This window comes from Elgaria multicarinata, chromosome 8, assembly GCF_023053635.1.
Source record: "Elgaria multicarinata webbii isolate HBS135686 ecotype San Diego chromosome 8, rElgMul1.1.pri, whole genome shotgun sequence".
NCBI classification, from domain to species: Eukaryota; Metazoa; Chordata; class Lepidosauria; order Squamata; family Anguidae; genus Elgaria; species Elgaria multicarinata.
Genome location: NC_086178.1, coordinates 52,124,604 through 52,151,175, shown reverse-complemented (window position 1 = coordinate 52,151,175; position 26,572 = coordinate 52,124,604). Strand labels below are relative to the sequence as shown.

At 39.2% G+C, this 26,572-nt stretch overlaps 1 protein-coding gene across 4 annotated transcripts in view; it reads right to left on the bottom strand.

Moving 5' to 3' along the window:
* Positions 1-26,572, bottom strand: part of ARMC8 (armadillo repeat containing 8) — a 70,898-nt gene that overhangs the window by 23,242 nt on the left and 21,084 nt on the right. For 2 of the 4 annotated variants that reach the window (XM_063132358.1, XM_063132356.1), the window contains 7 exons: positions 15,063-15,205; positions 14,881-14,978; positions 10,228-10,320; positions 7,740-7,799; positions 3,621-3,701; positions 1,505-1,580; positions 1,325-1,415 (listed from right to left, as the gene is read on the bottom strand). In XM_063132358.1, the coding sequence (XP_062988428.1) occupies positions 1,325-1,415; positions 1,505-1,580; positions 3,621-3,701; positions 7,740-7,799; positions 10,228-10,320; positions 14,881-14,978; positions 15,063-15,205 (642 nt within the window). The remainder of the gene's footprint in view (positions 1-1,324; positions 1,416-1,504; positions 1,581-3,620; positions 3,702-7,739; positions 7,800-10,227; positions 10,321-14,880; positions 14,979-15,062; positions 15,206-26,572) is intronic. The other 2 variants (XM_063132357.1, XM_063132359.1) reach the window with 2 other exon arrangements.

Sequence of the window (26,572 nt, the reverse complement as noted above, 5' to 3'; positions counted from 1 at the left end):
GATGGGACCATATAATAATATGTTATGGGGAGGACAGTTGTACTGAAGTGCAACATGAGAAGTCGTTTTATTATAATAGGTGAGGAAATTTGTCCATCTAACCCAGTATTATCTACCATGATTGCCAGCAGAGATTCAGGCAAAGTGAGGCTTTTCCTATCACCTGCTCCATGATTGTTTTAATTGGAGATGCCAAACACTGAATGTGGGACCTTTTGCATGTAAAGCATATACTCCACCACTGAACTATGGTCCCTACCTGTAGTGACATCACAGTGTGTGTGATCAAGTTCAAACAACTACATAATTTAACTTGTTTTAGGGTACTATCCTGTCGGATTGCCTCATGGATGACAGTAGCCTCCAGCAAGGTGGGAGGAACTGTGGAGGAGATATTTGTTTTCCCACCCTGCATCAGTATGTCTTTGCTAGATAGGCTTCTGAACGCATCTAGATAGATTGTTCTTGGTCTCTCCTCTCCCCCTCTCTGTCAACTGATACACACCATTCAATTATTTATTGATTTGATTTGTATTCTGCCTTTCTACCAAGCAAATGGTACTCAAAGTGGCTTACAATCAACAATAAAATTTGATTAAAACAATAATAAAACAAATACCGTATTTTCCAGCATATAAGACAACTGGGCGTATAAGACAACCCCCAACTTTTGAGAAGATTTTCCTGGGTTAAAAAGTCATCTTATACTGGGCGTATAAGACGACCCCCAACTTTTGAGAAGATTTTCCTGGGTTAAAAAGTAGTCTTATAAGCCAGAAAATACAGTACATTAAAACACAATAGAATAAAAGCAGCGCCCAACCCAACAGGCCAGGTTACACACCAAAGGCCTGCTTGAATAGAAATGTCTTTTTTATTCCTTTATATGCAACCCCATCCACTCCCCTAGTCCTCTTCCAAGATCATAACACTGACCTCTGAAAAGGAGCTGGGGGTGATTCCGAGTAGGGTTTTCCTGCCCCCACACAGGTCATAGCTCTGGACATGGGATCCCCCATATCCTAGGGTCTCTGGAACACCCTCCCAGGGACCATAGGATTGATCTTAGTCTAATAAAACACACATCTTTCAATTGTTAAAATGTAGAGGCTATAAATATAATGGTAGAGGCATATCTTACACTAATGTAGGTAGCAAAATTATTATTTAGGTTGACTGTAAGGATATCAACTCTGTTTTTGTATTTTGGGAATTTAGTATAGCATCTTCATAATTACTTGTGAACTAATGTAATATAAAATATGATCAAGCAAAAACATCTAGCATTTAAGTATTATTCCTTCTAGAACCTGGAAAAGATTACCATTTGGCTGATGTGAGCTGCATTTCAATAGGCTTGTCCCTTTGTAACATCTTCACAAAAATCTGTGGTAATAATTCTCCATCAACCAACACTGAAAACAACAGAAAATAAGTTTCAGGAAATAATTAACTTATAATTACTTTATGAATTTGCATACTGACCACTGAACTTTCCACTTACCATTTACAAGAGTCATTGATACCTGGGGGTTTTCAAAGGCTAGAACTACGAAGCATTTCAGAGCCTGCATTCGAACCTGTACAAACGCATAGCATTTACATTTATGTTTAATTCAATGAAAGCTATCACATGGTTTTGGTTTTGTTATATGTTCAGTGAGAAAGTAAATCCTTGGGGGAAAACAAGTAAATGACTAGATCCATGGTTCTCAAGTATCAGGCAGACCTCCCAAAGAGGGGCATGAATATAATTGCTAAAGCCAATGTGATTTTTCAATCCCTCTGAAACTTATTTTTGTCACCTTGATTTGGACAGAAAGAGTTCTTACCCTCTTCTCTGCTTGATTAAAGAGGTTTAGTGTTAAGAGCAGTAGCAATAATATGCTTGCTACCAGAACCTTATTTACACACAACCTGTTTAATGCTTAGGGCAATACTTAAAATTCGAATTCTTACATGATTGCATATTTGAAATATTTTCCTGCAACGCAAAATCATCTTGTGCACTTATCCAAGTATCTTATAGACATACAAAATCAAAGTAATGAAAATGATCTCTAAAATCTTAACAAACCAATTTATTGGTCCACCCGGCTATGTTCCATGATAGCGGTTTTGAGATTTATTTTTAGATAGTATATAACTCGAATAAATAATACAGTACAATATTCATTATTTATATAATTGATCTCCCACCTTTCCACTTATCAAAGTAGCACTCAAGTTGGCTAACAACATTCAAATGCAACAATCAATAATTAAATAATTAAAGGCCAAATCAACATAAACAGCATAGCAGATAATTAAAAGAGTCAACTTAAAATTATCCCATAGTGGCTTACAGTGTGAAATAATAAAAACAAATACAATAAAAATCAATATAAAGCAATACAAAATAACTTTTGGACTCATACATATATCCAACTCGCGTTGGCACACTTACATCAAGAGTTAGCTACATGTTATCCCATTTCTTGGTTGTGGGATATGTTCGCAACCCTTTTTTTAAAAATGTGGTCTTGCTCATGTGCACAAATGTGAAAGTCCGCTGCTATGAAATTTGTGTAATTTCCCCCTCAGTTTTACTGCTCTGCCATGAAATTTGCGTATTTTTTAGCTATCTGCCTCAGTATGCTTGGCTAAAGAGCGGAAAGATGGGGGGAACATGTAACAGCGTTCATAAGGGCTCAGAAAATTAATTCCAATTATCAAACTGATGTGTGTGGGGGAGTTTCCCTCAGAAGCAGGCAACCCCAGCAGACCAATTGCAGAAAGGGTGCTGAAAGAGGCACCAAGGAAACAAGGAGTTCTTCCGCAAAGGCATGCTGGGAGCTGGCAGGAGGACTGAGGGGGAAAACAAGCCTTGGCAAGCCACAGAGCTCCAATCTTCTGTCATGTTAGCGAGCCAACAACCAACTCATGATGGCTTATTCACAGAGTGGATTAGTGCCCAGTCTCCCAACACATCACACAATTATTATTTGCTTTCAATCCTCTTTCCTCATCTACCTAAATATTAAGCACAAATATTGGAGATCAATTAAATACAATCTTAGCTGCAGTTGCTAACATTGTAGAGGTTCAGATTCTTTTTGTCACCTCACATTAAAGTACAGAGTTAATGCTATCCATTATCACATCATTACCATAATTACCTTCACTGGGCATGATTTGTCATGTCATCCGAAACTGGAGATGGTGTGCAGCGGGGGTGAGTTATAAACCACCCAGAACCCATGGCTTGTTCTAGAGTTGTGGGGTGGTTTGTAATCCTCCAACATGACAAACCGTGCCTGGCAAGGGCAATTATCATAATTTTCCTACAGGGTGGGACAATATGCTACAATGGCTTATTTCCCTTCCCTAAACATGCAAACACAGTCATTATGTGCAAGTGATTACTGATTATGCATTTTACATCACAACAGAGATAATGCTGGCCTGGCAGATGCCATCACTGCAGACATTGTTCCTCTTCATACCCCTTCCAGGATGTTTGGTACTTCAACTCCCAGAAGCCCCTGTTATACTTACACTTTCATTCCACCAATGCTGTTGCATCAAGATTTCAAAAGAGTAGCTTATTTTATAGATCAAAGATTATATTGATGCCTTACTTTATAAGATGTAGATGTTAACAGATGAGCAATATTCTGCACTGCTCCATGGTTAAACAGGACTGTCTGATGGTCTGGACCCTATTAAAAAAAAAGAATAACCCACAGTTCTTTAAATATACTATAAAGAAGAAGAGAGATAATTCTTTATTGTACTTTATAATAACTTAATTGCAAGCTTACTAATTTTAGGGTATAATTTCATTCATTTGGATCTAAGACTGGAACTGGTTTTTCATTATACGTTTCCAATTTGACTGGCTTTTGGTAGCAATTTTAAAAAGGCATCTGGCACCGACAACAGAGACAACATTTCCCCCCTTAAAACTGCAGGTGTGTGTGTGTGTGTGTGTGTGTGTGTGTGTGTGTGTGTGTGTGTGTGCTGCTGCTGCTGATCAGGACCAGGAAGGCAGGGAGAGAGTTAACCTTTACCTCATGCCTCAGTCCTAAGGAAAATCACCTTCCTAAGCTGCGATTTGTTTTAGGAGGGAAGATGAATGACAAATTCAGGGGGCAGGTTTTTTTAGGACCACAGATTGAGGGAGGAGGTGTTAGGGTATTTTTTTAAAAAGCTCTTCCTGTGGCTATTTTAAAAGAGAGAAGACAGACACACTCAGGCAAACTACACATTTAGTGCAATGTTTAGTTTAACCTTGAAAAATCTCATGTTCATGAATCAAAATTATGCTGTTTTGTATCAGTTTACCGGCAACATTTAAAAGAATATTACCAGAAATGAGAAACGATTAACAGCTGGACTCCACTTATACTAATTTTAGAAGACAAGCAGCAAATATGAAAATTATATAAAACATCATATGTACTGGATCACCAACTTCTGTGATATTGGAGTGCAAGGAAATGCACTCAGTTTTCCCATTATTGTTGAAGTAATTTCTAGCCTTGAAAGTATGGCTGTGGCATATCAAAAAGCAGGCAGCAATATCTAGTCGCCTATTTACTCTGGCTAACTAAATCTTGGGTGAGAGAACTCTATGGGGCCACTTTTGTATTTGCACTTTAATAAACTATGAGGACAAAATCCCACATGTTTTGCTAGATGTGCGTCTCAAATGGACAAACAATCATTCAAATTTCAATCACAATTGTCTTCCCCAACCATTTTCTGGCTATTTTCTTATAGGTGGTTTCAAAATGAAACAATGACAACTGTAGTATCGTAAGCTTTTGTGTTCAAAGTTGAATCTCCCAGCCCTTATAACTGAACAATTCCTGCAGATGACAGCTGGGCATCTGAGCCTTATTTCTCAAATACAAAAGACTTGACTGCTAAGGGGAAATTATTGTAACAATACATTACTAAGCACTTTGAGTTGTAGATGGATGTGGAATGCAGAGACAGATGTACATAGGCTGGCGGTGGAAGCCACTCTTGGAGGAAACATATGCAGAAGATAAGTTCATCAGTCAACTCAGCAAAGGCCATGAAGGACATAGAGACAACTGCCTTTGGTGGAACAAAGTGGTTTGCAGGAAAGCAAGACCCACAAGATACCGGAATGTAAGACTACAGGAATTTTGTGGGGATGCAGAGGAAGAAGGATTTTGAGTTGATGGAGCAACAAGGACCAAACACTATCACTGGTAAATGGGAAGGTAAGCAATTTACTGGCACATATTTACTTATTAAAATATTTATATCTACCTTTCCATTAAAAAAACACACTTGAGGCTCATAGTTACAAGGTTTACAAACAGCCAGTTTAAAACAAAAAGAACTTAAAAATAGCCACAAGAGAAGGGCAGAAAATGGCCTTTGAAAAACATGGTTAAGTAGACATTTCAAATATGCAATTACATATTTTCATCCTATTTGTTTTGTTACCATAAAGATCATAAACGAAGAGAGGTGGAATTTTAAAAAGATGTTAATCAGGCCATTTTGTTGATGCATAGTTTCTGAACGTGTCCAACCTGGGCGTTTTGTTTTTTACCGTTTGCTGTTTATTACATCAGTTTTTATATTATTATTATTATTATTATTATTATTATTTGCATTTATATACCACCCCATAGCCAAAGCACTCTGGGCGGTTTACAAAAATATGAATTCTATCGTTGTACACTGCCTTGGGATGGCTCCTGCCCTGAAACACAGCCAAGAAATATTTTAAATAAATAAATAAATAAATGTTTCTTCAGATATGGCTCACATTCATCCCTTCTCCTTGACAAGTTAGAATTACTTCTGGAAAATTACACTGGACATCTCTCTTTCCATTGTACTCTTTATAAAACATCTGAAAAAAACTTTTGTGTTCTTTTAGTACTTGCACAGCACTTAGTAAGTGTATTAAATATTATTAATTCCTACAAAGAATCCTATCCTCTAGCTATTATTTTACACAACAGAACTGAATCGTGAAAGATATACCGAACATGTATGGCACACAAGTTCGATTTCAGAAACCCTGAAGACAAAATACTTATTAACCCCATCAAAAACCTAGTCACTAGTTAATTCTGTTCCTATAAATGATGGTATGGTTGTAATACAACACTATAAAGTTAAGACCACAGCAGAGACTCCGGCATGTCATCATCTCTAAATAATGTCACTGACAGCAGCAGCAGCAGCAACAGCAACAACAGATTAATACATGCCAATAAATTGAGGAGACTTTGTGGCTAGATTTAGCTTTTTGCTCAGGTTCTAACCAACTATTGCATTTCGAGTAATGAACGAATTTTCCCACTGACAATGGAGGATTTCTCCCACCCACTTTTCCCTCCAATGTGTAGTTAAGACTCAACTGACCAAATCAGCCAAATGATTTTCTATAGGCACTTATGGTGTAATATAAAGCACCTCAATCATTCTGCTTTGTTTATAGTACATTAAAATCAGATTGTGTGGATTAATATTGATCATATTGAGGCAGTAGCTAAATCTTGTCGATTTTTCCTGTATAATATTGCCAGGATTCGATCATTTTTGTCTGTCTCTTCTGCCAAGACGCTTGTTCATGCACTGGTTATTTCACGGTTGGACTACTGCAACCTTCTTCTCTCTGGCCTTCCTTCTTCTCACATCAGTCCGTTGGTTTCTGTTCACCACTCTGCCACAAAGATCATCTTCTTGGCTCGCCGCTCCGACCATGTTACTCCGCTTCTGAAATCTCTTCATTGGCTTCCAATTCACTTCAGAATCCAATATAAACTTCTCCTGTTAACCTTCAAAGCTTTTCACGGTCTAGCTCCTTCCTATCTCTCCTCTCTCATCTCACACTATTGCCCCGCTCGTGCTCTTCGCTCCTCTGATGCCATGTTTCTCGCCTGCCCAAGGGCCTCTACTTCCCTTGCTCGGCTTCGTCCATTTTCGTCTGCTGCCCCTTACGCCTGGAACGCTCTTCCAGAACATTTGAGAACTACAAGTTCAACCGCAGCTTTTAAAGCTCAACTAAAAACTTTTCTTTTTCCTAAAGCTTTTAAAACTTGATGTTGTGCAGACTTCTACTGTTACTTTCTACTGTTAGTTTTACCCTACCCTGTGCCTGCTTACCCTACCCTGTACCTGTTTGCATTCTCTTCCCCCCCTTATTGTTTTACTATGATTTTATTAGATTGTAAGCCTATGCGGCAGGGTCTTGCTATTTACTGTTTTACTCTGTACAGCACCATGTACACTGATGGTGCTATATAAATAAATAAATAAATAAATAAATAAATAATAATAATAATAATAATCTATGGAGCCTTGATAGCTGGACAGTCTTGGCTTGGGACTGGAAATTTGGACTTTATGGCATTTTGAGCTCTTCTGGCATTATGAATGTAAAAATACATACTACAAAATAAGCGAGTAGCCCCATTCCATTCGCCACTAAACATTATTGGTACTATCTGAATCCTCTCACATATCTGGCAGCTCCAGATCAGAGCACCAAAGCATTTCTCTTATTTTTAAAAAAAGGTTAGGGTTAGGGTTATATGTACATGCTTTGTCTCAAGTGAGAATGTGATGTTATACTAGAGTAACCAACTGAACAACATCTGAGAAGAATTTGGACTTTTAAGAGAGACTTCAGCTACTACCACTGACAGGCTTTCTAATAAAAAATGCAATTAATATACCATTTTGTAGGAAAAAAAACTTACATTGGCACATAGAAGTGGCTGAGGCGAGGATTTAAAGCCGCAACTATGCCAGTGTCGGAGCTGAAGAATAGATATTAAAAGATATAAAATTAAAAGTCAAGTATAATTTTGTCTGCTGCCTACTATTTCATCCTGCAACTTATGTGTGCACTGTGGATCTACTCCCTCCCCCACAAGCTCTCTCAAATATGATGTAATGATTTATGAACTGAAATCTGAATCCTGGTCTGGAGGTTCTATATGCAATATTTTATATAATGGACCACACTGGGACACATTCTGCAATTAGCAACTATTATTCAATATACAAGACAGAAACACATTCCCAAAGACAAGCAGTATATAAATTTCAAAAACAGATGCTTAATATACAATAATTGGTTGTTAGTGTAGTGGCTATCAGCTGGGAGCCACAAAGCCACTAATTCAGATCTCACTTCTGCAAAGAACTCTTTAGGTCGGGATTGGGTAAGAGGTAGCTTGGGAACTAGTGGTAGATTTCAGCGTGATTTGGAATTGATTGGCCATCAGAGTGAAAGGAAGCGGCAGTCAGGCATCCGCATCCCTCCATTGTGACTGGATCTGTATGAGGCTAGGAAATAGGGAAAGGAAGTGGCAGCACTTCCACTGTGTCCATGACCTTCTGAACTTTGCAACTAAGAATCTAGTGCCTAAATTGGCTCATTTTTTCCTCCTCCTGCCCAATCTCCTTTTCTTTTCTGCCATGGTTTTTAGATTTTAAGCTTATGGGCAGGGACTGTCTTAAGAATTATTTTTGTAAGCCACCTTGAGAGCCTTTTTGGCTAAAGGACAGGATAATAGTGCTATAATAAATAAATAAATAAATAGTGAATAGTAGTTCAAATAGTAAAACTGCAAGGAAAAAAAATCACTGCCATAATTGCCTTTGTGCTAACTGCTCATCCCTCAGCAGTAAATATATCATACCTCATATTTCATATATTACTTCTCCTCACCAGTAAATATATGATATTAGTTGGTTGCCTTTGACTGGGTCTTTCCATTACTCTGCTGGCCAGTGTTAGAGCTGTGTTAGAACTCTTGATCTATAATACCTCACATATAGATTTGTACTTGTATATGCAGGCTCATGAGTGATGCAGTATGTAAATAGCCCGACCCTATGAACTATTTTGCCTCTGGCTCCACCACCAGCCACCATTTTGCACCTCGTCTCTAGTTGGTGGACATCACTGTTCTAATAAAAGCAAAGTTTCTTTCAGGCTCAGCCCACCATTTGTAATATAGGGATAATATATATTTTCCTAAGCATTTTCTGTTCAATTGATGCTGAACAATGTACAGACAGACCGATTATATTGTGGAACCAGTCATTTCAGAAAGTCACCTCCACTGAACTATCAGACAATATATGAAAAGCTTGATCCTTGTTCACTTGGGATTAACAATTCAAAAAGCCACCTTTCACTTACAGCTCATTCTAGCCAGATATCAGCTGTTACAGTTTTTCTGCTTTGGAATATTTACATCTGTTTGAGCCATAATTGCAGAAGACCCTGACCAACAGCATACTGTATCCGTCACAAAATGGGTTGATACAGACATGCAGAAACAGCATGTGGTAGTAATGCATCTTTCTCAATTATACCACTTGAGACTGCAGATGTGAGACTGCATGTTTGAATGACCCCTCTTTGCCTGCCTTTCTCAGAGCTATAGATTTTTCTTCTTCCAGGTTATTTTGATTCTGAATATACATGAAGAGGAAAGGTGCTGTAATTTTTGCAATTTTTGAATTGTTAAATCTTCTTTTCCATCTCAAATACAATGCATTACCTTTCAGCTTCTCAGTACCAACCATAGGACTTTTTCAGGGCTTGGTAAAATCCCTCAAAATACACAATCCCCACAAGACTTAATCATAGCCTGCTTTAATCCCCAAGGAAGGGACTAGGAAATGGCAGGGTGAACTCATGAGCATCATAGTCTACATAGAAAAAGAAATAATGGTGGTGAATAAAATCTTTATAGCGCCTTATCCACTGTTTTGAGAGCTATTCCCCACACTTACAAATTCTGTGCTAAAGCCAGTGAACAGGGATAAAAAGCTCCCATGCTTGCAAAGTGTCAGAGACTCACAACAATCTCAAATTGAAAATAAAAGAGGAGGACTATTTTAAAGATACTAGCAAATGTTTTAAGGGAGAGCTGGTATAAAAATAGTTCATGTTGCTCTGATTTGAGAGCTTCAATGAGAAACAAAAACTTTTATATTAAGTCATCTTGAGAGAGTCTTGTGCCCAGCTACTTTTTAATAATATGTATTCCCTAACTATCATTTTCTTCTTTTGTTTTACTTTAAAAGCACTGCAAGCAATTGGCTGGCCTGCTGTTTCACTCAAAGACAATAATTACCTTAATTTTAAGAAGTATTTTGAAAGAAGAAAAAAGAGGAAAGGCTTGGTTTTACAGACCCCTGAAGAGAATATTCATGCTCCTTTCTTACTTTGCAGCAATGTGAGAAGATCTGACATATGTATTCTTGAGTATACCGAGACCTACTGAGCAGTGCCATGAGGTGGGGAATAACTGTAGCATCCTAGAAAGTTAGGAAAGAAAACTGAACATTAAAACTAAAAAATTAAACACCAGCAAGCAGTTACTGTATATTTGTTACATACATTATTCTATTTATTTTTAAAATATGAATAAACTGCCCTTTATCCACAAAGGATCCCAAGGTAGAGTACACGGGGGAGTACATCATTGTAAAAACACAAATACAATACAATGACAATAAAGTTACAAAAGAGGCATAAAAAGTATTCAATCAGCAAAAGAAACAAACAAAACCAATCAATGATGTTTTTTAAATTTTAAATGTCTGGGTAAAAATGGAACATTTTGATATGTCACCAAAATGAAAGCAAGGGTGGCACCCATCATACCTCCCTCAGGAGGGCATTCCAAGATCCCCCCCAGCGAAAAAGCTGTGAAAAAGGCGAATTCCAGATGGGGATCATTAAGAAAGGAATCGAAAATAAATCTATCAATATCGTAATGCTTTTACATAAATCTATGATGTGATCACATTTGGAATATGGCGTACAGCACTGTGTACAGTTCTGCTCTCAGCTCTGGTCTCAAAAAAGGAAACTGTAAAGCAGGGGAAGGTGCAGAAAAGGGAAACAAAAATTATCAAGGGGCTGGGGTAACTCATGTTACAACGAAGGTTACAACACTTGTGGCTTTTCAAGCCTAGAAAAAAGGCAAGTGAGTCAGGGACATAATAGCAATGTATAAAATAATGCATGGACAGGATGACAATGGGAGGAGGCACTCCTTCAGGTACATGGGCCCCAAGCCACTTAGAGCTTTAAAAGTTATAACCAGCATCTTTAATTGAGCTGCTCAGTGCATATGGAGAAAATGTCATTCCTTAAAATTTGTGTGTGACATAGGTCCATCTAGGTCAGTCTTCCCTAACCTGGTATTCTCCAGATTTTTTAGACTTCAACTCCCATTATTCTTAGTCAGGAAGGATGGCCAATGCTCAGGAATTCTGGGAGCAGTATCCCCAAACATCTCAAAGGTACCAGACTGTGGAAGTCTGACCTAAGTAAAGCAATCAGAATTTTAGCTGCTGGTCTGTAAGAGCTGAACATACCAAATTGTTTAAGGGTAGCCCCATGTATAATGTATTGTAGCAATCTAACCTGGAAAATTGTGGCAGAAAAGGGTGCAGCTTGGGGGAAAAGTGAAGTAGGTAAAAAGTACTCCAAGTCACCAAAGCCACTTGGGTCCCTAGTGATCAAGAAGCATGCACAAGCTGCACACCTGCTCCTTCAGAGTGAGTGCAACCCCATCCAGAACAGCTGAACACTAGCCTCTCATACCCAGGAACTACCTACCCACAAATGCCTCTGTCTTGTTAGGCTTCAGCTGACTGGCCCTCATCCATCCCATTACTGAGTACAGTCAATGGTTCAGCACCTCCACAGCCTAACCAGATTCAGTTATTACTGAGAGACTGAGCCAGGTACATCAGCATACTGCTGACACATCATTCCAAATCCCCACAGCTCAAATGTCATGAGTTTGAGCAGAGCTCCCCCAATACTACTTTCTGAAATTGACCCTGCAAGTTCAAGTAGAATAATTGTATCACCGTGGCCCACAATCCCAAGGAACAAAGCTGGTCCAGCAAGATATCATGGTCAATGTTATCGAAAGATGCCAAGCAAAGCAGAACAAGACATGATCACATTCCCCATCTCTCTCCATAAGTCATCCATAAGGTGAGCAAAGGTGTGCCAACTCCAGCCTGAACCCTAAATTGAAATGGATCTAGATAATCTATTGCATCAAAAAGAGTGCCTGGAGCTGAACTGTCACCACCCTCTCAGGCAACTTGACCCAAAAGGGGACAGGCATCTTGTCCAAAAAGAGGATATCTGCAACAGTGCATAAGTAAAAAACAATCTGGATCCAGTGAAGCTTTCTTGAGAAGTGGTCTCACAACTCCCTCTCTTAATGAGGCCTTAAATAACCTCCTAGACCAACTTTATCATCACTTTGGCTTGACGTTAGAAGCCAAGATGGGCAAGGGTCAAGAATACAAGTGGTTGTGGACAAACTCTCCAAGAGGTTTGTCCACATCCTCAGACCGCTATAACTGAAATTGATACCATAAAGCTGGCCAGAGTACACTGGAACCTCCTCTGGAACAGTATCAATAATAACATCTAAGTCACAAGAGGGGATGCTTGGGAGCAATCCTATCAACAGCCTTTCCTATTCATAGTGAGATCTGGGCTCCAACAGGAGCACCTGCCATGTCAACCAGAAAATCCCCCAAAGCATTCAAGAATCCCCCAGGTTCCATGTTTCTAGGGCCTGGCCATTTTAATGGGTTCTGCAGGGGAGGAAAGCCACTGCCAATCTAAACTTCACCAGGAAATGATCTGACCTTGACAATGGCCCGACATCAGGTACAAACACTCAAACCCAGCACATGAGTGCACAGGTCACTGCAACAAACTATCTGTGGAGCCAAGCCTATGATAACCCCATGCCCATTCCTAATTCTCAAGACATAGAGGGAAAAGTAGATTAAGGGTGCTAATGCAGACAATGGAAGTATTACTTTAGCACCAATAAACGAAGACAGGAAATCAGAATTCTTCAGTCACATCCACCATTCATATGCTCAATGTGCTGCTTTAATTCTTCCATATTTGATGCAACTAGATAAGTACACAGAGCCAGTGTCACAGACAACAGTGGGAATACATGTTCATTGGTCACAAAGGGAAACTGAAAACATGAACTCTGTTCTTATAAATGTAAATGCGTAAATTAATAACTAGCTCCCTTAATCATTTTCCATTGTTCAGCACTTGAATTCAAGACCTTAAACATTGGGAGCATTCATATATAATGGTAAGGCAGAATTCTGGCTTCTCAAGAATGAGCCAAAGTTACTGGCTTATGATTCCAGCTTCTTAGGAGGGCAACAAGCCAGTGATCCTGGCTTGTTGCACATATTGCTAAACAAACCATGGATAGGAGTCTTCTGGTTTGTTTAGCCTCTCCTGCCAGCAGGAGGAGCCAAGTGGGAGTGAAAGGACAGCATGCACCAGCATACGTTCTCATTCCTGGTAAGCCAGAATTCTGGTTTATTATTACATGTGAACTGGCCTATTACATTAGTAGGGCCATTGCTGATTTTAAAAAATCAGGTTGAAAAAGCATACGTTTTAAACAATTATATCCACGTACATTTACATGTGTGCAAAAACTGATACTTGGGGGGATATGCTTTGTTCTTAGGTGATGCATGCACAAATTTCAGCAGGCACCATTTCAACATTCTCTCTTGTGTCTCAGAGAAAGGGAAATGCCTCCAAGATCACACTTATCACCCAAACTATTGAAAATACTTATCTGGAAACTTCCAATTATTGTAATTATTGCCAATCAGTATCAATTCATTGATCAGAAACTAAAATGATAGATAGTAATCAAGTCCCTTCAGCAATTTTCTTCTACCTGCCTAATTATTCACAAAACAGAATGCTATCTAGCTATACAACATATTCCAGGAGCAGGGCAGTCTGGATAATCTCTGCCTCCCACCATCACTTTCTCCTGGCTACTGGCAATTTCTTCAGGACCAAGACCTAGAAAAAAGGCCCAGTTGTAGCTGCAGTAGATATTCATCCAGCTTCTGTTGCCCCTTTAGCAACAGCAAAGGAAGAAATGGGTGTCACTGTTACTAACAATGGCAACTCAGAGACAGCAGGCATTCAGTAAATCCCAGAGTAAAGGTATCGGGATAATCCATTCCTTATTGGTGGGAACAGAGATTCTCAGAATTCTAACAATAATCTATAGTCTACACCTCCCACACTAGAGGCATTCAAGAGGCAGCTGGACAGCCATCCATCAGGTTTGCTTTAAGGTGGATTCCTGCATTCAGCAGGAGGTTGAACTCGATGGCCTAATAGGCCCCTTCCAACTCTACTATTCTATGATTCATGTGATTAACAAGATTGAATGTTTTTATGCTTGTTTCCTCAGATTTCAATACTACACTTCTTTGTGAATTTATTTTCCCACTATAATTTGAAGTAAGATTCTTTCTAGTTAACACCTAAACAATTATGTTAGCAAATGATTTAGTAATCTTAACACTGAACAAACCTTTATTGCAAACTTTTAGATTGGTGTTGATACCACAAATATTATTTACAAACTTCTCAGAAAGGGAAGTAGAAAGACTTACTTGCTTCTATCCCAACAGATGGCAGTAGTGGCATGTGTTTCTTACTGGGATACAGAATTCTTATTGATTTGCTTTAATAACTTGAGAGGACATAAACAGGTCCATATTCTGAATGCCCCACTGAGCACCACTGCTTTAGAAATTGTTATCTACTTCCTAATTCCTATTAACCAACCACCAATTCTTCAATTTACCACCTTGTTATATGTAGTCTTGTTATGACTATGAATGAATCTATTAGCCCTAAAAGAGGAACAGCTCAAAATAGCAGCAGTTCAAAATTATCTCAGCAACAGAAACTAAATAAAAGCTACAACGTATAAACTGATATCGTAGAAGAAAAAGGTTATGCACCTGCTGCCTACAACTTACCGTGTACAATAGTTCTTCAGGAGTTACAGGGCTGGTGAAAATGGTGCGAAGACACCTGAGGCAAGCTTCAATAAATTTAAGATCTGATGACAGTAACCCTGTAAATACAAGTTGAGATACTTTTTCCACTTCTCACAAATTGTGCAGTCAAGAAGCCAACACAGTAATGAAAGTGAAGGTACCTTGTAGTAAGGCTGGTATGATATGGCAGTCCAGTAGGGATTTAACATTGTTTTCTGTACCCATCGCAAGGCTTCCTAGCACTACTGCACATTCAGTTTTCAGCTCAGTGTTGGAGGTTTCTTGCTGAAGCAAGTACAGCAACCTATATATGAAAACACAGAAGAACAGTTTTACTTATGAGAATATAATCCAACAGATATCTTCTATTTAAAATGAAGCAGGTTCTACCAAGAATTATTTCTAATTTTCTCAATGTAATTTAACTCAGACTAACATGAACGTAAAAAAGATATGGAACATATGGTGCAATTTCATTTATTTATTTATTTTATTTCCAACATTTGTATACTGTTCCATATCTAAAAGAGATTCTTGAGTGGTAAACATAAGAGGTAAAATAGCAAAAAGATAAAAAGATTAAAACACCATATTACAATTATTCTTTTTAAAAACAGAATGCCAATTAAATCTGTGGCTGGTGAATTAAAGAATGCTTCTTGGAAGAGAGCTGCTTTCAGGGGCTGGTGGAAGCAACACAGTGGAGTTCTATAGAAAGAGGGCCACCACGCTGAAAGCTCTTCTCCAGGTGGACTCCAATCCATATCAGGTAGAACTGAAACCACCTCTGCCCAGGAGTTGTTGTTAGTCAACGTAGGGAGTACTGGGTTAGGTGAGACCAAGGGTCTCACTGAGAGCCAAGCTTGTATATATTACATTAAGTAAGCCACTCCACCCCCACCCTCCGACCAGACCACACCACACTCTGCCCATTGTTGTACCACTGAAATTTGGCAATGTAGAAGCAAAATCATTTTAAAAATTGGCGGTTTGACTGATTCAGATGGTTACAAGTGACCAATTCACAGCTTGAAAACAAGCTAAATTTGGCACTTCTAACTCTCCATATCGGTTTGCTGTAACTTGACACCAAACTGCCAATTTCGGGTGGTGGTGCAGTGGTGGGGAGTGCCTATGACCAGCAGGTTGTGTGTTACCCAACTGTATTAAGCAAACCTTTGTTTAAAAATGTGGCCACTTTGTGGTATGCATCTTAAAATGCAAGAGCTGTTGCAAAGCCTTTGCCTCAGAATTATTTCATATGCTCTTCCTAACCTCCCCTCCTTCCTTATTGTAATGCAGCTGAGTGGGTCTGTGTTTCAACTGAAAACTACACAGTGAGGAAAGGGTTAAGCAAAATTAGTTAGAATAAACATGCATGTTTAAAAGTGAACATAATGTGTAGTTTGGCCTTCAGTATAAAGCATCTTCATGTGTAAAAAAGAAAAAGACAGGTGCAGAGACAAAAGCCCTGAAAGCAAACCTGTTTGCAGGAAGAGTGTCCTCACTAGTAAAGCTAGCAGAGAAAATAGAGCTTTAGGTTTAGAATCACAGGATAATCTTGCTTCAAGACATCATTTGCCGCATCTAATAATAATTACTCCTATGGTGTCTTCAACACCATCATCCTATGCTTCTAATACCTTTGATACCATGTTTCAGTCTTAAGCACAGACACTTCTTCATATAGCTATTTGTTATAGTACCATCTTGTTCTTAGCACAGGCTTTTTCTTAGTTAGAAAGTCCCTTAACGCTATAGAGATGACTAGAAATGGTTGCCATCGTATGTACTTTAGTTTATTTATTTATTTATTTATTTAAGGATTTTTATGCCGCCATTCAGCCAAAAAAGGCTCTCATGGCGGCTTACAAAAGTATTTCTTGACAGTCCCTGCCCACAGGCTTACAATCTAAAAGACATGACACAAAAGGAAAGGGGATTGGGAGGGAGGAGGAGGAGGGGGAAAAGGAAAGCAAACTCAGGCACTACAATCTTAGTTGGAAAGTTCAGCAGTTACAGGTGACAGCAGGAGGGAGGGGGCTCTCAGCTGGAGCTGGACCCAGGCACGGTGGAGAGGTGCCTGGCTGCTGCTTCCTCCCTCTCTGGTGGCCTCTGCAGTTACAGTTGGTAGCAGGAGGGAGGGGGCTCTCAGCTGGAGCTGGACCCAGGCATGGTGGAGAAGTGCCTGGCTGCTGCTTCCTCCCTCACTGGTGGCCTCTGCAGAGACAGTTGGTAGCAGGAGGGAGGGGGCTCTCAGCTGGAGCTGGACCCAGGCACGGTGGAGAAGTGCCTGGCTGCTGCTTCCTCCCTCACTGGTGGCCTCTGCAGAGACAGTTGGTAGCAGGAGGGAGGGGGCTCTCAGCTGGAGCTGGACCCAGGCACGGTGGAGAGGTGCCTGGCTCCTGCTTCCTCCCTCACTGGTGGCCTCTGCAGAGACAGTTGGTAGCACAGTTGGTAGTTTGCACTTCGTTTAGAAATTACAAGGTGAAACCATGAAAAGAAGAAGAATTAGGACTGTAATCCTATACCCATGTACCTGGGAGTAAGCCCCAGTGAATGTAATATGATTTACTGAGAAAACATGTAGGATTGCACTGTAAAGCAGATGCAAACTGAAGTTGTGTGAATATTATTCTCCCATTTGATTTCCATTACTGTTTTTGTCCGTTCCCTGAAAATGGTAAGGGTGCTTCCATTAGTGCAGAATGCATCAGTCAGAGTTGACTGGCACAACTTTTTTGGCTCATCTCCTTGCCGGTCTTAAAAAAACTTCACTGACTCTATTTGCTTCTGGACTCAGTTCAAAATGCTGGTTCTTAACTTCAAAAGTCTGAATGGTTTGGGACACAAATACTTGAAGAAGTGCCCCCTCCCATAAAAACTTGCCCACATGCTAAAGCTTTAAGAGAATACCCCCACCCCCAAATATCAGCTCCGTCAGGAGGTAAGGTTTGTTATAATAAAAGACAGAGGTTTTTAACAGTGTTGCCCAAACGATGGACTACTTTCCCAAGGAGATACAAACAAATATGGAGAGGGGACCACTATAAATTTGAAATCAGATGGACTTACAGAATGAACATCACTTGGGAAAGCTTCCAAATTCACAATGGTAACCTGAGCCTTAGTTCATAAACAACTTGGGACCAGGATACCTGAGAGAGTGCCTTCTCCCTTATCAACCTGCCTGGTCACTGAAGTCATCTGAGGGCATGCTCCTGGTGGTTCCGTATGGACCTACGGTCCGATTAGAATCCACCAAGAGAAGAGCCTTCAGTGTGGTGGCCCCCTTCCTATGGAATTCCCTGCCTTTGGAGGTCAGGCAGGCACCAACATTGTATTCCTTCTGGCACCTCCTGAACACAGTGTTGTTCTAGGAAGCTTTCCCTGAATGACCAGCCATGGTTTTATATGCACTTTGTTTCTTTTTAAAAAGTAATTTTAATGCGTTTTATTCTGTTTTATTCTTCTATTCTATTTGTTCACCGCTCCGAAATCCTTGGATGGGGAACAGTATATAAATATTGTAAATAAACATGAAAAGCTCAAGGCACAATACCAGTGGGTCATTTTTGAATAATTTTCAGAATGAAGGAAAGCTATGACAATTAAGTTTGAAGATACAGTTTCATTCCCAACACATCACATACATCAGCTTTCCCCAACCTAGTGCCCTCCAGATGTTTTGGACAACAACTCCCAGCACTGCTGACTATTGGCCATGCTAGCTGGGGCTGATGGGAGTTGAAGCCCAAAACATCTGGAGAGCACTAGTTTGGGGGAGGTTGACATACAGCTATATTCCTAACTGGATTAGAATAAATTTTAGAACCACTTCATTAAATGTGCTTTAATTTTCCCCCTCAAGTTTTTCACATCAACTATTTCAGTGTATGTTGTTTATTTTACTTGTATTTAGTAAACATGCTAAATTAGATTACTCTAGTGATTTTCTCAGGTAAACTGCAAATTTTCTGATACAAATGAACCTGTGCAAGTTAGCCTAATTTGCATAGGAAACATTTCCAGTTCAAAATTTTCCAGAAAACCCACATCACTGAATAGTAAATGTTACATGTGCCAATCAAACAAGTTATCTAGTGCAATGAAAATCCTTTTAGAATAATAAATCTAATCTCTTGTGTTGAGGTAGGATCCAGTCCACAGCTTACCAGACCTAGAATCCCTGATGTTGTGGGAGTAATCTCAAATGCTTTCGAGGAACTTTTCTGTTACTGATAAACTAGTAATGAGGAAACATACCCTATCCAAGCCTTGATAAACTTGGAAGCTTACAAAATGATACTAAAAGTTATAGAAAAATAAAACTTAAGATGAACATTGGAAACTCTTCTCAAATTAAAGCGGTTAACTAAAAAATGTTAGCAATTCTTCACAATAAATAGCAAGGATCTTAAGAAAGTTCCAGTACTGCCTTACTTAGGGGCTTAAGAACATAACTGAACAAATGCCTATCGGAGATGCCTGAAGTATAAAAAGCTTTGGCCTCAAGGCAACAGCTGAACTATATAATCCCCTCTTTAAGCCCTGCATTTTGCAAACCTACAAACCTTTGCTCCCATCACTGTCCAAAGGAGACTGTCTACGAATTTTATTCTTCTAAATGGTTAAAACATGATTTTATTAGTTCCTTAATGTAGGTAATTACCCCATTGCTGCATTCATAGACAGAAATATGTGAACCAGTCAAAAAAGATTGGACAATTGTCTTGTCAAATAAAGGCCAAGTATTAACAAAAAAAGTTATTTTAATCATCAACAGGTTTGATACATATGCTAATTACATAAATTAATTAACTTCATTGTTTTATAACAAGCAGTGAGTAGTAAGTGCCTAGACTGGAGCCCAATGTGCTACAGAACCTTTACAGAGTATACAGCCAGATTACATAGAGAAGACATTCCCTGGTTCCAGCAAACAAGATGGTGTCACAGGCAGTCCAAAGGACAGACCTATACCACAATGATTGCTTGTATTCCTGTTTGGAGATGCCTGCAGTTCTAGCAGATGGACCAGTAGAAGAAGCTTTGCTGTGGTGCTGCTAGGTTTGTCCTCAACTACTTCAAGGCTAGGATGCAAGCAGTGTTTCTTTTTATAGAGTTAAGCTGTTGTCTTCACATTGGCATTCTTGCCTACATGGAATATTTGACTTGGTCAATTGATAATACTTGACCAGTCAATTGACTGGCAGCCCAACTCTGTATATATTAAGAGCATTCTCCTCAACTTCCATGTACTACACTAATTAGGGTCAGTACTTAACCTCTTTGATACTTAGGCTAATTACACAAACAAAGCTCTTATTTTACATCCCATGCAGAGACTACAGAAAAAAATTTCCTTAATAGGATTATAAGATTATATTGATCAATTCTCTTTAGTAGGCGTCTCAGTAGTGCATTCTATATATTTACTTTTACCCCACACATACAAACAAAATGGGTGCATAGAATATGAAAAAATATCAAGTAGAAAAGATGTAATACAAGTTATAATGTAGTAGAGTCATAATTACCCCAACATAAGTTAGTCAAACCTCATTATTAGAGTTCATTATACATACACACATCAACTCCAACAAGTTTATAATCAATATGGAAAGGAGGCCAATAACAGCTCTCTCTTGAGTGAACCTATATGACGCATGTGTCCCGACACAATCTCGCACTATCAAAATATACTTGAAGTGTACACCTAAAAATGCAATGTGTGAAATGGCTCTGATCTGAGTGTATTATTGATATGTCATCCCCCTTATTTTTAAGGAAAGATAAAAGCAATATTAAAGAAACTAGATTCTTTAACAGCAATGCTTATCAAAAGCATCAGAACAGCAGGCTCCTGGATGGTCTCCGTTCTGCAATCATTTGACCTCCATTGGGCAGAATGAAGACATAATGTGGATAATGTGATTTTTTGTAAACCAGAAAGTACAGAAATTAAACAGAAATGAAATAAATAGAGGTCATGATTCTCAAGGGTTGTTCACACAACATGCTAACGCAGACTGTGTGTGGGTTGTTTTGAACAATGTGTGTGTTGTCTGAATGCAGCACATTTTCTGAAGGTGGGTTATCGTGTTGTCCGAATGCAGCTAAGGGGCTTGTTAACTATCCAGTGTAGCTTGTGAACGCAACAAAAACTTTTTCAAGAAAATAAACTGCACTGCATGGTTAACAAGCCACCCTGGCTGTGATCAGACAACACACTAACCCACGGTTCAACAAAGAACCCATGGTTCAAAACAACCCACGCTCAACCACTGAGCGTAGGTTAGTGTGTTGCGTGAACAGGCCCTAAGTCTAACATGTTGTGCTTTAGAGTTTTCTTTACATAAACTGATCTTTTGGGAATGAGACTGCTTAAAGGGAAGCTCAGAAGAACTCAAGAAGATGCTCTTCTGAATTTTGGTCACTAATAAATACAGATCTTCTGCCTATCATGGTAGTACTTTTTTGTTGTTGAAAATGTGGTCTTCCCCACTGAATTAAGTTGTGCAAATTAGGAAATGCTCAGTTTCCTGGCACTCAATAACAAAAGTATGTCAAAAGCTAGTTTGTTCTGGATGTCAAAAAGAAAAACTGAGAAAAGCCATAGGGCTACCAAGATTGTTATTAGATGGAACAAAAATAATGGTTTACTTTGCTCCTACCTTGTTCTTGTTACATTCCACTACAACCCTTCATAACTTTTAATTTTAGCAGTTAGGGCAGAACAGATTGTTTTTCAGGATATGTTTGTTATATTACAATACATTAGAAAATATACTCCATGGCGAAATAGAACATCTAAATTTGCCTCTACTGTTACAAAATAAAATACATTGTTGTACCGATGAATAATCTATGAAATAACTTATAGAATATCATGCTCACAAGCTAAGAGATCTTGTAAAAGTCCTGGACACCTACTAAGAGGACAATGACTTTTCCACTGTGGCAGCATGTTATATAATGACCACCACTTTTCTTAAACCTGCTTTAGTCCAACACATCTGTAGGGCATCAGGTTGGGGAAAGCAAGACTAAGCAATCAAACTTCTTGTATCAATATTGATTCTGTGTTTGGAAACCTGAAGGGCTATGGATTATTTAAACATAGAAAATTATATTGGATGATTCAGATGTACATATCATTCCATCTCTTTCTGATTTTCAGTCATATGTGCCTATGCTTACATAGGCAAAATGGCATTACCTACAGACAGGAGGAAGGTATCATCAGGCCCAGCACAGCCACAAGGTTTGCAGAAGTATAAAAAAAAAATCTTTAGAAAAAAATTAAAGGGAGGGAAAACAAAACAAAACAGTCCAAGAAGAACTGAGCATGTTCAGTGACCGTAGAATGTTGATTGCTGGAAGAAGGAGGAGGGCAAATTGAGGACTGTGTAGCAAAAAATGGCATAGAGTATTGTGGGAGGGCACATGACTGACTAGAACACTGAACAGAAGCAATCCACACAGTGTGCGAGATGATGATGATGATGATGTATTATATTTGTATACCACCCCATAACCGAAGGTCTCTGGGTGGTTTACATAAGATTAAACACTTAAAAACAATATACATAATTTAAAACTACAAAACTTATAACATACACAGAAACATACATTTAAAACAGCTTTAAAAATAAATCTATGATCAGTAAAGCTCAACACATATTGCTAAATGCCTGGAAAAAGAGAAAAGTTTTAATCTGGCATCGAAAAGATATCGATGTTGGCGCCAGGCGGGCATCATTAAGCAGAGATATGCATAAGCCTTGTTCCAGTATGCTCCATCCTTGAATGTTTCCTGTTTAATTACCCATTATGTCTGAGACAGGAAATAATAGTTGGCTGCACTGGAACAAATAGACTGAAGTTGATTTTAAATCTTAATTTGTTCAGAATCTGATAACCATAGTTTTTTTCAGTTTGGACACAACAGGAAACTATGATTAATTAACTGAGAAGACTCCAACTTTGGCAAGCTAATACACCAAGGTATGCATGTCTAAACAGAGGTCCAGTGTGTTCAAGCACCAAACTACCTGCTTCAACTTTATGAATATAAGCAACCTTAACATCCGTCAGTCCATTGTACGAACTTTCTATATGACTATCTGTTCCTTCTCTATCAGTCCCTTTGCTAGCTCTGTAATCCCCCTCACCCAGATTTCCTTCCATACTCTGTCACCGTTTAAAGTCCAAAAAGGCATTCTCCATAGCGGCACCTTAGGAGACCTATCTGGCTCCCTCCCGATTCCTTTCAACACCTTTTGAATATGGCTTTCTTCCAATAGGCTTTGAATCTGATCAGAATGAGATTATGCCAGGCTATTTTGCTGTTGGTGCTCTTATCTGCTGCTCCTGTTTTAACCTGATCAAAGCCTGCTTATCCCTGGCTGGATGCCATTAAACATTTCTATCTGTTCTGTTTTTAACTAGTGCATTTGTTATTGTTTTCATAAATGTACTAACTGCCATTTAAAGCCATTCAATAACTGAAAATAAATTCACTTTGTATGTATGAGCCTTGCTTTGGGTTGTTATTAGTGCCTAGTGATTTGGTACGCATGCTTTGAACTGTTATTAGTGCCTAGTGTCTTAGGCTGTGTTCGAACATCACTTTGGTCCACAATAGCTAGATAAGGCGCAGTAGCTTATTTTAGAATTAGTCCACGATGTCTCGTCACATCACGGGGCTAATAAGCTACTCTGCATAGCTTCCTAGGCTACTGTGCCTAATCTAATTCTTCGCTCCGCCCCGTCCTGCTGCAGTCCTCCCATTCAAGCAATGGTGCTGTTTTTCCTATTGATTATATTGCAGCACGGGCTACAAGGAGCAAAAATCCCAGGTGCACTAAAAGGGGGTGGCAGTGAGAAACTCTTGAGGGGGGAGGAGTTTGCAGGATCACTGTCAGACTTCAAACACAACCGCCTCCCCACCCCCCAATTTGGTCCAACAAGAAAGCCCCACACAATTTATTTATTTTTTATTTATTTATTTATTACATTTTTATACCGCCCAATAGCCGAAGCTCTCTGGGCGGTTCACAAAAAATTTACTTACCAAGGAACAAAAATCCCAGGTGAACCAAAAAGGGGGTGGTGGCTATAAAACCTTGGAGGTTTGTAGAATCAGGACAAACTTCATAGACAGCCTCCCCTAGTCAGGAGGCACCCAATGCACCATCAAAAACCTGCACAAGTTCTCACAATTGTGAGAACACATTAAATCATCTCTGACAGTAATGTCTATGGGGTAGAAATGTACAATTGTGCTTAAGTGAATGAATACTATAGCGCTTTAGTGAAACTTTGCTTACACAATGCTGGTGTAGTAGTTAGAGTGTTGGACTGGAATTTGGGTTATCTGGGTTCTAGTCCCCACCCGACCATGAAGCTCACTGGGTGCCATTGGGCTAGTCACTGACTCTCAGCCTAACCTACCTCACAGGGTCGTTGTGAAGATAAAATGGAAAGAAGGATAATATACATTGTCTTGGGTTCCTTGGAGGAGGGCAAGGCATAAATGTAATGCTAAAATACTTATAGTTTTCTCCCTCTTTTTTACGGTATTTTTAAACAGTGCTTGCCTCTGCTTCCCTTCACTGTAGTGTATAAGCCTTCTATACTGTTACAGGTATTTCTCTTTGTTTGGCAATACACTTAGAAATCTCTAATCAATTTCAGAAACATTTAGGAGGCTCGCCCCATCCCACACATCTTCGCCAGTATTTATTGGACAACAGCTGCCTGGCAACCAAACTTAATCCTCACTGGATTTGCTTTATATGTTGATGCATGTTATACAATATAAAGCAAAGACCACCTCTCTTTCCTGGTAACCATTATTTATGGCTTGGTTATCCAGGCAATCCAAAAACTGTACACCTTTGTTAATATGGATATTCAGCCATCACTTTGTCTCTTGACCCTTTAAGTTACCAGGCCACCACACAATAATAATGGAAGAAACTACACCTGACACAATTGGCTCTTCTGTGCAACTCTTAGAAAGGTGCAGGAGTCCTTGGAGCATAAGACTGGCAACGTTATTACTCTCTAGCCCATATTACCTGAGGCTTCAAAGTCCTCCTGCCTGTCCTCTGACTTTCTGCTCATGGCCCCTCCATCTCATTGGTCACCACTTTCTTCAACTCCATGGCTCTTCAAATCTTTGCTTTCCAGTGCTCTGACTCCTCTACAATATTTTAATCTTAAACTCACCAAGGAAGAGACTTAGGAAGCCACTTTATAACAAGTGAGACCATTGGTCCATCTAGGTCCACCTTGTTTGCAATGTCTCATAGTGGCTCACCAAAGTTTCACACAGGGTTATTTCTCAACTCTACCTGGAGATTGAAGCTCAGACCTTCTGCATGCAGACCACTATACCACTGAATTACAGTTTCAACTGTCTTCTCATGCCTTTTTACCTATTTTCCATACCTTTTAGCTTTTCATCCTCCTGGGTCCTTCTCCACCAAGTTTCCAGTCCCCTATTTTTCCCATAAAACTCTTGGCTCAAGGGTTGGTGTGAACACTGATTTTGCCAAACTGGCTTTTCATTTTGCACACAGAATGTCAATTGTTGTGAAAATTCTGTTGCTGACAAATCCATTCCCTTGCCAGATAACATGTTTGGAGACATTCTACAAGTGACATTAGTCAATGGATGCCATAGGTCTTTCCATCACCACAAAATCCTTTAGAGCATTGTGGGTATTTTTTTTTAGGTCCATAAAGTACTCTGAAAAAAGCTCCATCTAGAACCACTAATTCATGTGAATTTTATATACTCCTATGATATAAAACCTGCAACACAATGCAGCAAGATTGTGATAATCATCTACTAAGGAACAGGGTCAAGTGGAAATGTGTGTTGACACACCATTCTAATTCTTTGGCTCAGATAAGTAAAATTGCAGAGCATTTCCCTGAAAACCTTAATTACCACTCCCATCCCCATGAACAAGGAATGTAGCTGAAAGAAGGCTATCCTGGTAAAAGGGAACAACATTCTGGCAACTCCAGTTATATGTAGGTAGCAGGTATTGATGAGAAGATAACATCAAAAGTGAAGGTAACATCAATGTTTTACCCCCAGAAACTGAAGTTAAGTTACATCTATGACCACATTTTTCCTCTTATAAGTAATCTTGGGTACCTGCTGCAGGTCCAAACAACTCAGAACACAGAGAAAGAACAAGCTTAACAGGATAGGCTTAATGGAGCAAGTACTCAGTTTATCATTATGATCATAGTTTCTCATGTTTAGCATATCAAGTAGAGTCTTGTATGAGCTTCACAAGAGCATTATAGGCTTTTGCCATCATCAAGCACTTTGAAGTCATTAAAACCAAGAATATCATAGCTGAAAACTATCTCCCCCAACCTCCCATTACAGTCTTTCCTTTATGCTGAATCCACAGGAACTCTAATCCTCAGAACATTTTCATTAACATCATTTTATTTAAGTAACTGGAGCCAGATGTCCAAGGTTACCACTGCACTGTATAATTTCAGCCACCTACTAATCAGCTCAAAGTATTAGGCAGCCAAGGAATGTATCAGCCAATTGCAACAGTGACAAATTAAACTAGGGATAGCCAATTAGCAACCCACATGCTGAACCCAGTACCACATAATATTTGGCCCC